At 37.2% G+C, this 17,318-nt stretch overlaps 2 protein-coding genes across 2 annotated transcripts in view; one reads left to right on the forward strand and one right to left on the reverse strand.

Moving 5' to 3' along the window:
- The window catches only part of LOC140150094 (uncharacterized), a 68,545-nt gene extending 64,812 nt beyond the window's left edge, over positions 1-3,733 (reverse strand). Inside the window, exon 1 of the mRNA XM_072172099.1 lies at positions 3,380-3,733. Coding sequence (XP_072028200.1) covers positions 3,380-3,550 — 171 coding nt within the window. The 5' untranslated portion in view covers positions 3,551-3,733. The remainder of the gene's footprint in view (positions 1-3,379) is intronic.
- A 2,974-nt stretch (positions 3,734-6,707) lies between these two features.
- The window catches only part of LOC140150757 (ATP-binding cassette sub-family B member 6-like), a 43,074-nt gene continuing 32,463 nt past the window's right edge, over positions 6,708-17,318 (forward strand). The window contains exons 1-5 of the mRNA XM_072172860.1: positions 6,708-6,867; positions 10,074-10,773; positions 11,793-11,997; positions 12,490-12,588; positions 15,221-15,320. Coding sequence (XP_072028961.1) covers positions 10,126-10,773; positions 11,793-11,997; positions 12,490-12,588; positions 15,221-15,320 — 1,052 coding nt within the window. The 5' untranslated portion in view covers positions 6,708-6,867; positions 10,074-10,125. The remainder of the gene's footprint in view (positions 6,868-10,073; positions 10,774-11,792; positions 11,998-12,489; positions 12,589-15,220; positions 15,321-17,318) is intronic.

Here is a 17,318-nt window from a genome sequence, read left to right on the forward strand (position 1 = left end):
ACAATTGTGATGGGAAGTGTCCCATTTGCTTATATTCAAGGGGGAGGCACTCAGACATGACAGGCTTGGCAGCGTACCCAAAAAACCCCAATGTACGCAAACTATGCATACCTGTACTGTGAACAATTTTTTTTAGCACCCACTATTAACAAGTTTTTCTCTGTGAGCAGTGAGCACAAATTTTACCCCCAAGCAAGTTTTTAGCATGTTTCTCCCAAAAGTTGATCAATCCCTAAACAAGTTTTTGCCCAAATTTGACTCCTAAACAAGTTTGATATAAAATTGGATTGATTCAGCCCATATTTATTCGTCGAGCTATGAGTTTTGAAATATTGGACGAGATGCATCGCATTTTGCTGCACAATCTATGTTAACTATAACTAAAATTCACATGAAAAGCATCCATCTCAGTCTAGGTTGGTGATGTTACCTGATGAAGGAGACTCTACCGACATGACAGATACAGATCCAGATCTAGCCAAAATGCTATACAATCACACAAACATATGTCATTGCTATACATAATTATTGCTATACACATAACAAATAAAACTTTGTCACAATTTTGCTATATATGCAAAATTCTGACACTTAAATTATGCCCTGACAAGATGTGTTTGACTAAGAAAGTGGAGTCCAATTGACATTTTGAACTCATAGCGAGACCAATAAATATTGGGTGCATAAAAGCATCTAATTTTATCATTATTATGTTTTGGATCCAATATTTTGACACACTTGGATTCATCAAAACAATTAATGGTCCAAAAGAAACACAAAGTAACCCCACTTCATGATGACACATGGCCATACAAGAAAATCAATATCACTGTGACATGTGAATTGGCATGCACCAGTGACTTTTTCCTCAATATTTTATTATTGTGTTGACTGACTGATGTACCAGTACATTCTGTGTTGTAAACCTGATTGCATTCTCTTATTTCCATGATTTGACTGATTTAAGTTTGTTATTCTTTCATTTGAGTTATACAACTTAGGACTGTCAAGAGATAGTACTATTTACTCATGCTGTCAAGTGAAGGAAATTTAAATTTTCTGACAGAGATTCCTATAAATTTTTATAAGGTAAACTAGTGGTTTGGGGATTGCATGTTAAAACTATCTTCAGAGTTGCATTCTACATGTACCAAAAAGTAGACCATTTTGGGGCTGTGTATATATGGTGGTGTACATTAGTGCCGTCGTCGACATGCCTTATGTCGACATAATGTCGACGTTGGCACGAATCCCGACATGTCGACATCAAAAAAAAATTCTTAAAAAAAAAAAAATTTTTTTTTTTTTTTTTTTTTTTTTAATTTTCAAAAAATATTTTTGGCCAGAAAAGTAAGTTATAGGCCCAAAATTACTTGTTATTCAAGGTTGGAACCAGAGAAATACTGCTACTAAAAAATAAAAAAAAATGCCAATTTTTTTTTACAAAGTTGGATAAATTTGTTTATTTTGATTACCTTTGCTTCTATTGAACAGTCAGGGACACATTGAATTAGTATGCATTGCTAGCTGTTCAATAGAAGCAAAAGTAATTAAAATATACAAATGTATCCAACTTTGTAAAAAAAAATTGGCATTTTTTTTTTTGAGTAGCAGTATTTCTCTGGTTTCCAACCTTGAATAACAAGTCATTTTGGGCCTATAACTTGCTTTTCTGGCCAAAAATATTTTTTGAAAATTAAAAAAAAAAAAAAAAAAAAAAATTTTTAGAATTTTTTTATGTCGACACACTGTCGACGTCGGTATACGAATTTTATCGACATGTCGACATTAAAAAACGGTGCCAACGACGGCACTAGTGTACATGTCATGTTTTGAATATTGAGTGGAAAGTGAGACTAGTGAGTATATTCCCAACAGCACAAGTGAAATGTTGGACCTTTACTTTATTTTATACCAACCAGGCATAGCATAGCTTTTATTATAAATACATGTAGTTGCATGATACCGTCCGCATAACTACAAGTACAAGTAGCAAAATTGCCATTCGAAGGGTGAACTATTTTTGCCTAGTTTGTAGGTATGAGAGGGAAACATCAGTTTTTGCTAGTCGGCAAAAATGGCCTAAACCGGCAATACAAATTTACATTGAAATTTAAAAGAACCGCTTGAAAACCTACATAAATGTTGTCTATACTTCACTTGACCCAAATATATGATTTTTTTTGGTGATGAGAGACTCGCACATGGAATTTCAGATGGATTTTGATAGCAGTTCCATTAAAAAAAGCTGCTATCGTCATGAGACTAAGATAGATCTAGAAACACCCCCCGAAATGTTTTTTTTGGGAATTTTGCTAGCTGAATCTTTTTGATGAAAGTCAATCTTTGACTAGATGTAACTTTGCTACGGAAAGTGCTATGACAAAAAGGTTTTCAGTGTTGGCTTTCTTTACTCAAGGGCTTTAAGTTGATATATAAAATGATGCAGTTTGATGGCAAATTTGAATTCACCTGGCATACCATAGATTGTGTAGCAAAAATGCGACTATGATTATGAAATCTGATTGATACCAGCTGAGCCTGATCATAATCATCATATTTTTTATACAAACGTCGTCTGTAGGCCTACCCTAAAAATGCGGTATTTTTATTAATATTTTTTATTTATAAACAGATTAAACACATGAACATGCATTTAAACATGTCCACGGATGTGCATATTGGCTAACACTTTCATATTGATATGAATGACCCTCCCCTTCAACTTTGCTCAAGAAATCTAGCCAAGAACTTGCTCACCGATAGTTTCACATTCAAGGCTAGAGACCATTGCATTCAAAATTTAGTCGGATTCGCCGAAGCATGACACCGTGTAAAGCAAAGGAAGTTCAGAAGTAAACACAGCCGATCACGACAGGCGATTGCATCAAAAATGTTGCTAAAATTGCACTTCAGCAAAATTTTAGACTCTCCAAAATAGGCAAATCTTGCTCAAAAGACACAGTTGACTCATCGAAATAACTTTCATCCAAATTTCAACATTAACAGAATAAATAACCTCCGGTGCAAAAAATTGCATCGCTGTCCGACCGAAAAATGATACCAACGCACTCTAGCATGCTAGCATCGAATGCGTAACTATCGTGTGCAAATTCGAAGCTAGAGTTCTCGAGTAACTTCAACTCAGTAAAGATCCATAGATGATGGAATAATGGATAGAGAACAAGGGTACTCCGTCCTCCGACTCATCAGCTGGTTCAGCATTACAAAACCATGAAACAAGTTCAAGGCCACTCATCATGACATGATCTTCTGTCATGATAATAACAAAACATTCACGGAATTTTCACCCTCTTTTCCAAACTGTATCGTCACTTTAATACATCATATTTAGGCCTACAGAGAAGCAAATACTCACATGTATTTCATATGTTTTATCTGTTCCATCTAAAAACATGACACGACAGATCACAAAGTGTTTATTTTTGGTAGCAGGTACTCGCACCTCCGTACCGTATTCCCCACGGCGACCCGTCCCATGTTCTCGCCTATAGCGTCGGGAGAATCGCTTGGACAAAAATCGAAACATTTTGGCAGCCGATTTCTTCTCAGCCGGTATTCCAGGCACTCAGGTACATCTGCATTTGTTTTGAATTCCACTAACTAGCAGTAATAGCCGGTATATCGGATACGATATGAGTAATTCACCTCAGAAATTCTCCGTATTACGTCCTGAATGACAACCAAAGACTTCCGTAGTTTCTACGCTGGTTTCCTTTCTAATCGCTCATTTAACGTGCAAGTATCCTATGAAATGAGAAACTGGGAACTGAACATTTTTAACCTCGTTACAAGTGTTTTATACCTCACGCGTGTAAACATTGCAATGGCAAAAGCACTTTCAAAATGATTTTAGCGTTCCCAACAGTTACAAAATGAGTCTATTAAAATTCCATTTCTAGTACGCATGCGTTCTTCAATTAAAAATTAAGGGCACGTCCCAATTTATAATTAGGCTAAAGCCTAGAAAAAAAATGTTTGATTGTCGTAACATAAAAAAAAAAAAAAAATAGGAAGGTCGATCGGCATTTTTTTAAATTTTTCTACACATTTTTTTAAATGTGTGTAGAAAAATTTTAAAAAAAGCGGTAAATTGTGTTTTTTTCTTTCTTTTTTTTAAAATTAATTAATTAATTTTTATATGCCCCTACTTTCGATACGTAAAACGTGTACCGTAAAATGGGGTAATATTTTTTTAATGGTCATATTTTCGTACAGCAATATTGTTTTTAGTCATATTTGGTGTCAATTTGTTAAGAAATATATTTGGAAGAAATCATAGTCGCTTATGCCAATTTCTGGATTTTTGACCAAAAATGAGCATTTTTTTACATTTTTTTTCAGTAAAATTAAAAATCGATATTTGAGAGCAAGGATGTGTGCTTGATTGATTTTACAAGGGTCAAATGTCACAAAAAACAAGAACTTACCCATGATAAAGCGAAGATCAATTTTTTGGATTTTTTTTCTTCATGGAATGTATAGTATTATTACTCTGACCAAAGTTGCCCCAAACGCGGGGTAACTTTGGTCATGCTATATTTAACCCCTAGGGCACCCTTACAAAATTATTTAAAAATCTTTTTCAACTTCAAGGTGTAGAAGGGAACCCTAATGTCATAAAAGAGTTAATTAGAAATATAATTGGTTTTGTTTGGATGCAGTGGTTTCAAAACTCTGAAAAGTGCCCAAATTTACCCCATTTTACGGTACCCCTGTGCATTCTAATAATATTTTGCATAATTAAGCGTTGCAAGTTTCCCGTCACCCGCTCACATCACCTTTTCATTTTGGGGGCCAAAATTTTCGTTCATGAAAAAGTCAATTAATTTGAAAAGTTGAGATGGAATGAATCATGTCTGACATGCATGGCCCTGTACATGAGCTTACATGCAGATCATCATAGGCCTACAGTACAAAAACTCAGGTGTTAAAAGTAATGACCGGTTGGAGTCAATAGAGGGCCTACATCCAGGGGTGTTTAATATTTTTTACACTTTTGGGTGTTATTTTTTATAATTATTGGTGTCATTTTTGACACCTGGATGGTGACATTAACAGCAGGCCTAACACCAAAAGTGTTTAAAAAAAACGCCCCTGGGTGCGGTCTTCTATTTAGTCCAACCGGTCATTATAACACTGGCGTTTTTGCAGTGTATCAGTTTTTCTTTTTAGTTGTAAGGGTAAAGGATGTAGTCAAAATAATAATTTAAAGATTACGTAGGCCTACTATACCATGTATTTGACGATTTATGCAAAAATTGCTATTATTTCTTTTCATTTGAATCCCGGGATTTGAATAAGCTTGAATAAAAAATAAAACAAATTCAAATCTTTTCTCTGTTGCAAAATGTCTATAAAAATGATTTATTAAGCATTCCCTAGTATGGTTTGACATAGTTACATCAAGGTATAATGAATAATGAATATAAGAATAATGAAAGAGCACTCACATACCTTATCACTCTCCAAAATGCCTATTTTCATTGCCTATAGGCCCTTTTGTCTGATGATGTGGAAACGTTTTGTCAATGAATTTTATGGTCGAGCGAACTTTTTATTTTTTGCCTTTTAATGTTATTATAATATTTATTTCCGACCAATGCAATGTTTCTTTGTAAAACAACATTTTTACTGTACTTGTGTATGAGGATTAATGGTCTTTGGCAATGTAAAAATTGGTAAAACTACTTTATTACTATACTACACATGTTTATAGGAAGATTAATGATCTTCGGCAATGCATAACCTGGTAAAACTACATTATTAATGTCTTTGGCAATGCAATAACAGGCATACAAAACTTAATTATTACTGTAGGTGGAAAGTAAAGATTAATGGCCTTTGGCAATGCAAAAACAGGTAAAACTATATTATTAGGCCTCTGTACATATAATGTGTGGGAAGATTAATGGTCTAATGCAAAACAGTAAAACTACATTATTAGTGTAGGCCTACTTATTATGTGGGAAGATTAGTGGTCTTTGGCAATGCAAAAACAGGTAAAACTACATTATTACTGTACTTGCATGTGGGAAGATTAATGGTCTTTGGCAATAAAACTACATTATTGCTGATGTGGATGGGAAGATTGGTCTTTGGCAATGCAAACTGAACAGGTAAAACCACATTATTACTGTACTTGTATGTGGGAAGATTAATGGTCTTAAGTTGGCAATGCAAAAACTTGAAAACTACATTGCGCTTGAAACTTTACTTTTTCTCTGCCAATTTCGATGCCTAGTGTACACTTAGGCCTATTATTAAATTGTAGGCCTATTAATTACATTAGGCCTATGCATGTTGTATCACATAATTTTATAATAATTTTTACCGAAATGTTGGTAAAAAAACAACCAAACAAACAAACAAAAAAACAACGGCAAAAACAACAACTAAATTTACCGCTATTTTTTGTATTCATTTACTTTTTGTTTATTATTATTTTCCTTACAATACTCAATACATATTGTACTTTAGTGGCCTTGACTAGATTTTCTAGTTCTTTCGTTTTAGTTGAAATCTTGCAAAGTCATCCATGCGGTTGATGTGTTTGTGGTTTTGGCCCTATCCTTGAGCATGTTGAGCAACAGAGCATGTTGTGTTTGGTCCACGGTCTAAATAAATAGATAAATAGAGGGCAGCAGGTCAATTTTGCGGTGTGATTTGTATCCAGGGCTCTGTATAGCAAGTTGAAGGTCACTGAGTGAATTCGCGTTTTTGATTTTGTTCAACTTCCAGAGCACAGAAAGTATTGTTTTCTGCAATTGCAAGCATTTCTTTCGCATAGTGGAAGTGCTAGTTGTTCGATGTGAAGTGAGTATTTTTTGTCACAGGAAAATCAAGGTATGAAGTATATTTTCACTTTTCAGCTTTTTAGGGACCGATCGTTATTTACGGCAGGGGGGAATGGGTGTTTTGGCAAAAATATCGACAACAAATTTCGCGTTCCCCCCTCGCGTCCGCCTCAAAATTTTCGCGTTCCCCCTTGTTTTCCCACTTTTCTCCATTTAAAATTTAACAATCCCCCTTCTGGTTCAACTAAAATTTCAGGTTCCCCCTCAAGACCACAAAAAATTTCGTGTTCCCCCTAAATTTACCCATTCCCCCCTGCCATAAATAACGATCGCTCCCTTATGTACACGTGTGTTGCTGTAAATAAGCTTACTCATGTACTGCTGACAAGTGACATAACAATCACTTGATTGGATCAGACATGCATGCATTTATGAGAGGCAAACCTTAGTTAACACATTTGCTAGTCAGCCAAATTGGCCTAGACCGGGGCCCAAACACAATACATATTTACATAGAAATTTAAATGAAAAGATTGGTCAAGGAAACCTACATAAAGCTGCAAAAGGGTGATTGGGCTTGGGGTTGTCACCAGGAATTTCAAATCCTGCTCCCGTGATATTAAATCTAAATTGTACCTCTCCCTGGTACAACCAAAATTAGAGTATGGCTCTGCTGCATGGCACCCAATTACAAAACAAGATTCTCACAGGCTTAATATGATCCAACGGTCTGCGGCTAGAATGTGTATGAATGACTATTCAAGGGAGTCGACCGTCACTGAAATGCTGAAAGATTTGAAGTGGACCAGCCTTGAGAATAGTCGCATTATCACGCGGCTCATCCTGATGTTTAAGATTTCACATAATCTAGTTGATATTGACTGGAAAGACCACCTCACCAAACCCCAACGTTTACTTAAAAATACCCATGCTCTGTCCTACAACGACAACAATCCAGAACTCGCATCCGGGAACTAAGTTTCTTCCCATGGACAACCAAGGCCTGGAATGACTTGCCCCATGGCATATTGGATTCAACTAAACTCACAAGCTTCAAGACAGAACTTGTCAAACTCCTGGACTCAAATTTCATAGCCCTCAACAAACCCAGTCACTCCAACAATTAGGTCATTTATAGGTCAAACCCTCTGATGTGATGTAGGCTTGTCCTGCTAAATCGGAGTACAGCATCCAGATCCAGATCCAGAAATATGTTGTCTATACTATAGGTATGCCAGGTGAATTTAAATTTGCCATCAAACTGCATCATTTTATATATCAAATTAAAGCCCTTGAGTAAAGAAAGCCAAAACTGAAAACCTTTTTGTCATAGCACTTTCCGTGGCAAAGTTACATCTTTTCAAAGATCGACTTTCATCAAAAAGATTCTGCTAGCAAAATTCCCCCAAACAGCATTACGGGGGTGTTTCTAGATCTTAGTCTCATGATGATAGCAGCTTTTTTTAATGGAACTGCTATCAAAATCCCTCTAAAATTCCATGTGTGAGTGTCTCATCAGTCATCACCATAAAAAATCATATAATATATTTGGGTCAAGTGAAGTATAGAAAACATATTTATGTAGGTTTCCTTGACCGACCTGTTCTTTAAAAAAATTGAAATTTCTATGCAAATAATTATGTATTGTGTTTGGTCCCCGGTCTAGGCGAATTTCGCTGACTAGCAAATGTGTTAACTAAGGTTTGCCTGGCATACCTATACTAGTACAATGTAGGTAGTGCCGTACTATACCAATGATTACGTTGCCTTTCGTATTCGCCGTGGAGGACAATTTCGACCTCCTCGTTTATTTACAAACAGAGTGGTAGACAAAGGGCCTGTCAAAACTGTTCCGCTTGTCCAAATACTCAAGTATCAAAAGGATGGTCCACAATAGAGTGATTCACGCAACATGAACATGATGAATAGGATATTAAAAAACTGTGAAGTAGGACCATGTGCTTCTTTTGTCCAATTTGGCATCAAGATTTCGAATGGAAACAGTTCAGACCCAGAACACTATCATGTCAGAAATTAATATTTTGTTCTGGGTCTGATTATTCAGACTAACTTGTAGGGTGTCCACAATCAAACTACCAAGTTAAAATTATGCAAATTTCCTAGCACTGCCACTGCCCCACGCACCCACTGCATAACATCACATGCACAGAACTGACGAATCGTGTGCGTAGGATCGGTGAAATTTTTGTAAAATCTGGTAAAAAACACCTCGTGCATATTGTCCGTCTCCGTTGAAAAACTGGATCCTCTGCAGTAAAATCCATCATGACCAGCAAACATCTTTGTTTTGGACGATACCACTTCTGGCAGATCATTGACGTACAGGACGAAAAGGATTGGTCCCAATACTGAGCCCTGCGGTACGCCGCTTAGGACATCAGCCCACTCTGACAAGCCTTTCCTTACTCCAACTTGTTGTTTCCTGTCTTGGAGGAAAGCTGCAATCCATTCAAGGATTTTGCCGGAGATACAATAGGCTCTCAGCTTTGACAAAAGCCTTTTGTGAGGGACTGTGTCAAAGGCTTTTGAGTAATCAAGGTAGATAACATCAACTCCAAATCCTTCATCTAAGCTGTGTAGTATATGTGTGCTTTTAAAACACATCATACACATTGTTGATTCCGCCATATACATGTACATGTTGTACATGATATATGCATCATACGCATTGTGAGTTCCATCTTGTCAACTTACAATGTAGAGCAAAAATATTTTGGTCCGACATTTTTAAGTGTGGACAAGTATTGTCACAAGTGGATAATAGGGAGTTTCGATATCCACAACAGACTGTTCTGTGACGATTAAGCACCAAATTTGTCGTCATCGATTTTGTATTTCATCGTTGTCCAAATTCTACAATAAGGAGTCTGACATCTGTCGTGGCAATGACAACAACGTTTGGTGTTTTACCGTCGCAGAACTATTCGTCGTGGAAAACTCCCTATTTAGTAAACAGGAGACATACTGGTATATCAAGCATGAACAGTATTGGGGCACCATGTGCTCCAAATGGGGTGACAAAGTTACCCATGGGGTTGGGGCTACTTTGCCAGGCATTATAAATTCATCCACTTTGAAGTAAGTTATTCCTTTCAAATGGTCAACTCTGTCAGTCTGTCACCCTTTACACAATAATGTTACCCGGGTACCCGCCCTTAACCATACCTGGGCACACAAGTACCTGTGAAATCACACCCTCGGTTCTAATACATTTTCTATTCTTTTAAACTATAGATTATCAAGTGAAATTCTACACAGACCAGAACCCCACTGATAGATCTACAAGATGGCAGTCGCACCATATTGCCCTTCCAACACCACCATGGCAAATATCTGGATTGACAACGGTCTGTCCAGATGCTTTCTAGAAACACTGTTTGCCTCCTTTCAAGCATTTGTCATGCTCATTCTCGGAAGCATCCAAATCCTTCTCTTCTGGAAAAGATCCGTTCAAATCGAAGACCGCTTCAAACCCGGTCCATTGTGGTCTCGTATTCAAATAGCTGTAACGATACTAATGATCGTACAGTACATCGCACGTATCATCTTGCTTGCAACGATAGGTGATGAAGAAATTTACGGCTACATAGAGCTTAGTACATGTTTCTACATAGCAACTTACATCCTCTCTGTGTTTATAATATACATGGAAAGATCCTGGACCTTCCTATCCCGACACGCTCGTGGTCACGGCACCATCATTCTTCTGTTTTGGTCAGCTGCGTTTCTGCATGAGAACCTTGCGTTTATTTCGTGGAAGAGCCCTCATTGGTGGTGGAAATTAGACAGTGAAACTCACAAGATAGAGTTTGGATTGTGGCTGTCTCGTTACGTGTTGACGTTGTTCTTGTTTGTGGTAGGGTTGAGGGCGCCGGGACTGCCGAAGAAGAGTTACATGTTGCTGGTAAATGAAGGCGATGGAGAACAAAGGGTGGTGAGTATTAGGAAAAGGGTAAATACCAAATTAAATTAAGCCATAATGTACAAGTTCTATCAAATTTAAATTTTGTTATACTTAACTCAAAATTCTGAAATAATAAAATAGTAGTTTTAACTGTCAGGAAAGGTTTAAAACTGTCCATTTTAGCCAAAATAACAAGGTAAAGTATTCGCTGTTTTAATGTGGAGTTCTACATGTATGTTTGAATATGACATATCAAAATTGCTCTATGGACCTGGCAAACACAACTAACTTGGCTGATTGCATTTGGGTGTAAGTTGAGACATGTAAATATGATTACAAATGTGCCAAAAAATCAGGTTTGAAACAAGTTAATCAATTGAATATTATAAAATTGTATACATGTATGTGGTTCAATGCAAGAAATGCACTTGATTAATCAAAGCGAGTTTGGGGGTTCAGAACAGGGTGCATTGTGGGATATCATGGTTGGATTCACGCAATATTTCAATGGCCACAAATTAAACTTGTACAATTTGGAAAAAAAGCTTTTCAAATTTAGCTCACCAATTGTTTGGTCTGGATATCGACCATGAGGTTGTTTGGACCTACCTTTAGAAGTGCAAGTGTTGTAAAATCAAATCACAGGAATTTCCAATCAGTCAAAGTTTGTTCTCACTATGAACTATGGGTAGATTGTATTAAATTGTGTCATGTGTCGCATCAGACCATGCATTCTGTTCTGAATTACAGAATCAGCTTAGTGTGCACTTCCTGTTCCAACCTTCTTGATTATAGCATACTCCAAAATGTAATACATGTATAAACATTATTTTGAAGAGTGTACACTGTAAAAAGATTGAAGCTATAATCAACCGTATGAGCTTGTGTGTAAACCTAATGGCTGGAGCAGCAACAAATTTGACACCTTTTGGCGATGGAGTTCTCTTCTTATGCATGATGATGTCAAGTATATGTATGTTGGGATGGTTATTTTATCAAATTAATATTTTTGCATTGAAACAATGTTTTGGTTTTTACTTTTTTTACAGCCCCTGTTAAATGAAGATCCCAACAGCAGAGATGCCCTCACCGAGTCAGCTTGGGCAGATTTCTTCCACAAGTGCTCTCTGATTTGGCCGTACGTGTGGCCAAAGGGTCAGTATTTACTCCAGATACGTGTGGTGATCTGCTTGTCGATCCTAGCAGCCGGTAGAGTAATCAACGTGTTCGTGCCAATGCTGTATAAAGACATCAGTAAGTATCGAGATGATTATTTTCATATCCTTGAGTGTTTTGATTTTCATGTATCATATGTGCATAAAAGAATCTTAAAGCAAACAAAAAAAATTAATTTTTTTTAAAGACGATGTACCGTAACTAATAAAGTGGTTGATAGATGGAGAAATTTTTACTTTTTGATACTGCATTTTGCATGTTGCGACTTTATTTCAGAACTTATTCTGGTTTGATGAATGATTGGTAATCTGTCACACTATAATAATCCTGTCACAAAAGGCGGCGGAAATCACTCTGCAGGAGGAATCCAAATTAGTCACTTTTGAAACTACCCTTTTGTAATTCAAATGCGTATAACGTGGGTGAATGAAGTATCATCGTGCCAAATGAGGTATCAAAATATGTAGCTACAAAATTCCCTATCAATCAATTATTTTATTTTGCAATTTAGTTTTAGTTTTATTAATTACAAAGTGACTTATGTTTTATCATTGTTATTTTTGCTTACAGTCAATGCTTTGACGCCACAAGATGGTGAAAAAGTAGTGTTTCCAGCTGCGCTGATTGGTTATTATGTGTTGGCCAAATTTGCTCAAGGAGGCGGCACTGGTAAGTGTTTGTTTGTTTGTTTGCACATCATCGTTGGGCAGGAAAAACCTCCTATGTGTTTGTGGCCCCTGAACATGTTTAAAACCAAAATGGCCAACCGGTTACATAGGAGGTTATGCTTTAACCATGTTCAGGGGCCAATGACACATGAGAGGTTTTCCTGCTCAACGCCGACATCTTCCTGGAAAAAAATTGTTGGGTCGCTTTAGCACAATGTACTGAATCCAGTCCCCTGTCCGGTACACTCCGTAGTTTGTAAGATTTCGTATTGTTAGACCCTTCAGCATTCCATGACTATTCAATTTGAATTTTACCATCCACTGTGGAAGATAAAATGGAAGATTCACACTGCACAGGGCAATTTTGGGGCCCCAAAAATGTGGGGGCCCTGGGCCCGGGCCCATCTGGCCCTATGGTAAATCCGGCCCTGGGTATTGAGGGGGTCTGTATGTGGGATGGATGTGGGGTTAGGGGCCAGGAGCATAGCCAGCTTAGCAGCCCTCGAATTAAGGATCTGAAGGGGCACGGCAACTTTTTTAGGGCAAGTTGATAATTGCCTTGGATTTTCACTGAATAGGCAAGGCAGCACGGCAATTTGTAATATTTCAAAAGGGCATAAAGGCAACTGTTGAAAATTTGAGAAGGGCACCAAGGCAATTTTTCAAAAGCGAATTGCCGTCAGCTGAATTCGACACCAAAGTAAAATTCGACTCTCAACTTTACACTAAAACTAACCTGATTGCTTAAAAAACCTGCTTTAAAAATAAGCAAGCAATCAAATATCAACAGTTTAATTTACTTAAATTTTGCGATCCCTAGTTCTGAGCTGCAAAACTGACTCGAAACAGCGATGAAACAGCTGTAACTTTGGTAATAATATTGATCGAATTCGCCGGGATAAAAACTATTTCGTGCAAAACATATTTAGAGATGGGCTCACATGTACAAGATAAGACGATACCGGAAGGGTATCGCTATCGGTTTGCAATGGGAAGTCAATGTTTGCTAATCGAGAGATTAACTGATTTGCCCAGCGCTCAGATTTTGTTCATGACACGAGGTCGAGGAAGCTTAGCTGTTTAGTTACTAACAGCGTTTCTGATTGGTCGATGGTACGCTGAAGGTGTTTCTCTGACCAATCGAGAAAATGAAGTGATTTCTAGCAACCAGATAATGTATAAAAGCCGATGTGATTGGCTGAATATGTACGCTTACGTAGGGGTAATGAATATTAATTCACAACAAACTATGCTCAAAATAGCGATCGTGTTCAATATTTTCGATCTAATTTTCCACAATTTTGCGGGGATTTAACCAGTACTTGTTATTGATTTTATAATGAAGGGGCAGGGCTGGCCGGCTAGCTGGCACCCACGGCAACTTCATTTAGGGGCACGGCAAGTGACTGCCGTCGGTAAAGGACATATTTTGAGGGCATTGCGGCAATGGGGGTGGGCACCCACGGCAATATGCCGTCGGTGCCGTGGGTTAATTCGAGGGCTGCAGCTTAGGCCAAAAAAAAATTGTTTGCTTGTCCATAGATCACTTTCAGAAGTTGTATGGGTTGGTTAGTCGGGAAAAAATTTTTTTTTCCAAGTACCAAAAGTATAATAATGTGAAGTACTTTTTGTATGTAAAACACCTGGGTAAAACACTCACTGACCACAGAATTTCCACCAAAGACAAATTCAAAGTAAACCCTACTTTATTTGACATGTAAAATACTGCATTTCTAAGTTCAACAATGTTTTTGTGTAGACACTGAGGGTGATAATACGAAATATCGAACCCCTAGCCAGGTTCGACTGGACAGGGAAAAACATGCAGGAAATGGTATTTTACAACATTTATTTTATATCTTCAGTTTTTCAGACGAAAAATTCATGAATCTTTTGGGAAAATGGTAAAAAAACCCTTTTTTCAAAAAAAAAAAAAAAAAAGTTCTACGGTCGGGACTGCCAAGACGGTCGGTCGGACGAGGACAAGCAAACAACTTTTTTTTTTTTGCCTTAGATAAGTGTAGCCTGGTTCTTCCCTTTGGCTTATTTACAAGGTGGTTATTTCTCCCAAGTTAGAAGGGGAAGAAGATGCAAAAAGGACTGATTAATATCATTGGCTATTCCAGTTGAATTCCACAACCCCTATTGAAGACATGACCTTAATCTTCCACACAGGGGGTGTAGATTCCAAATGGAATCACCCATTCAGGTTAACCCCATTTGAAATTCACACTCCTTGTGTGGAAGATTAAGGTCCTGTCTTCCATAGGGGGAATATGGATTTCAACTGGAATAGCCCATCTCTACTTCTCAAAACAAATTCAGTAATGAATGATCTTTTATTTTGTACATTATACCTCATTTTGTCGTCTGCATCACATAATTGTCTTATCTCAAAAGGCTGCCTTGTGTGACTTTTTTTTTTATTAGTGTCACTGATATTAATTTTGAGGTTTTATTGTCACAATATTACAAATCATGCCCATTAATAAAAGAAAGAAGCATGTGGAAAAATATAATAACAATACAGCAGTGATAATAAAAATACACAAGGCAGCTTTTTGAGATACGGCAGTACTGTGTATGATGCAGACAACGATTTATCCAACCATTCTACTCCATCCTCATCACAGGTACAAGTTTACTCAACAACTTGCGTACATTCACATGGATTAGAGTTCAGCAGTACACAACAAAAGGCATCATGGTGCGACTCTTCTCTCACCTTCATAGGTAATAAATTATTCATCTCTAAAATCTAAACAGGTATTTCTGGTTTGTTTTCAGATGTTGGTGTTTCTGTTGGTGTTTCTATTTTCCATTCCATTATTACATACCGTATTTCGTCAAATAGTCGCCCCCCCCCCCTCAAATAAACGCCCCCACCACTTTTTTTTTTTTTGTTGTTTAAAAATGCCGATATTTCCATGCCATCTTGTGTAGTAAGCTTACCAAGTTCCCCACATGGTCGATAATAGCGTCAATAATTGGCGAAAATCTGGATTGGAAACCCGGAAGTGAGCCAGAAGTCAGTGTTTCTAGTTCATATTTCATCATTTTAGCGTTTTTTATCGTTCTAAAATTGACCTTGAATAAACGCCCCCCCCCCTCTTGGGAAAATGTAACAATTTGATTGATAAGGTCGTGTGCAGAATCTTGATACCAAATTTGCTACCAAACACTTTAAACTGACAAAGATTGATACCAGTATATGAAATTTGGTGCATTTTCAAAAGTTGCAAATCAAATCGATGCATGTGGTCGAAATTGCTAAGCGTGGTCAAGCTTGCTTGCCCGCCCGCAATGGGCCCATGCAGACTTTCTCAAGTGTCAGTACAATGCACAGTTTATTCAATTGTTAATTTGAAAATGAAGACTTTATCCAGGTGTTTATATGTGATGTGATCAAGCTAAATAAGGGCTCATATTGAAATTCCCTTACACAGGAAGGTGTGTGCCATCCTGCAGCTTTTCTGTGCTAGCCTTCTTTTGTTAAAATCCTGTGTGATTATAACACTACAATTAGCCACTTAAATTAGGAGCGCGCTTTCCTGGGTTGTGCGATGAGCCGATTAGTTCAATTAGTTCAACAATCAATAAAATTGCCAGTCTTTGATAAACTTTTATTATAATCCTTGTCACCAGACCACTTCAAAAGGCAGGGTATATCACTGATGCATATAATCCATCCGCTTTATGACCGAGCTTTCCTGAGGCTCGCGCTTAGCGAGGGGAATCCTGCCTTCTTTCTGTGTGAAAGCGTGGTAGGGTATTTCAATATGAGCCCTTAAAGTCATTTGTCGCTAATATTGATTTTGAGATACAGCCAATAATAGTATTCAACTTCTTTTATATTTTATTGTTCTGAGCAACACTTAAATTCCAATTGTGATGGAGTTTTCATTGAAATGAAGATCTAAAAAGCGGCATACAATGAAATTAAAAACTGAATTTTGATCTTCCTTTACAAACAACTCATTTTGCTTGATCTCTTGATGCTTGATATTGGCGGCTTCCATTAGTTAATTATTATTAAATTCTGCTTTTTTAGGTGCATAAAACACAAGGACATGAAAATGTAAACAAAAATTGTAATATAATGCACCCTAATATTATAAAAGGGTTTTTAGCCAACATATTTGGAATATTTTGGCAAAAGGATATTGTGCAGGTAAATTTAACATAACATTTTGGGTGGGTAATTAGAGGATGTCTCCGGCAATCACAACATTATGCCTTATATGATAGAACATTAATTATCAAGCACAAATCACCTGATTTTATTTGAAACAATTTCATATTGACCATTAAAACGAATTAATACAGCCGTCTCTCAACATGCAATATTCAAAATTCCCGGGCGCCGGAATTGTCCAGTGCAGTGACATCCTAGTAATACAATGAAGGCTGACAACAATTGAGCACAAGTAACCGTGACGTCATTGCACTAGACAATTTTGGCGCGGGAATTTTGAATATCGCGTGTTGAGAGCTGGCTGTTTTTATTGGCTCTTAGCGTAGCTAGTGAGCCTTAGTCATTGTAGTCAGTGAGGACTGTATTTTTGCTACATATTTTGGCCACTTGCGTTCTTGCTTTTTATGCTAAGGTTTCTTTTGTTTATGATATTTGGCTTTGAAATTACGTTCCAAGGTTTGCTTAGTTATTTAGCAATCGATTGCACTCCTTTAGAAGTGAATTTGGGGTGGGGAAATTACTTATTTTGAAGTGAG

This window comes from Amphiura filiformis, chromosome 4, assembly GCF_039555335.1.
Source record: "Amphiura filiformis chromosome 4, Afil_fr2py, whole genome shotgun sequence".
NCBI classification, from domain to species: domain Eukaryota; kingdom Metazoa; phylum Echinodermata; class Ophiuroidea; order Amphilepidida; family Amphiuridae; genus Amphiura; species Amphiura filiformis.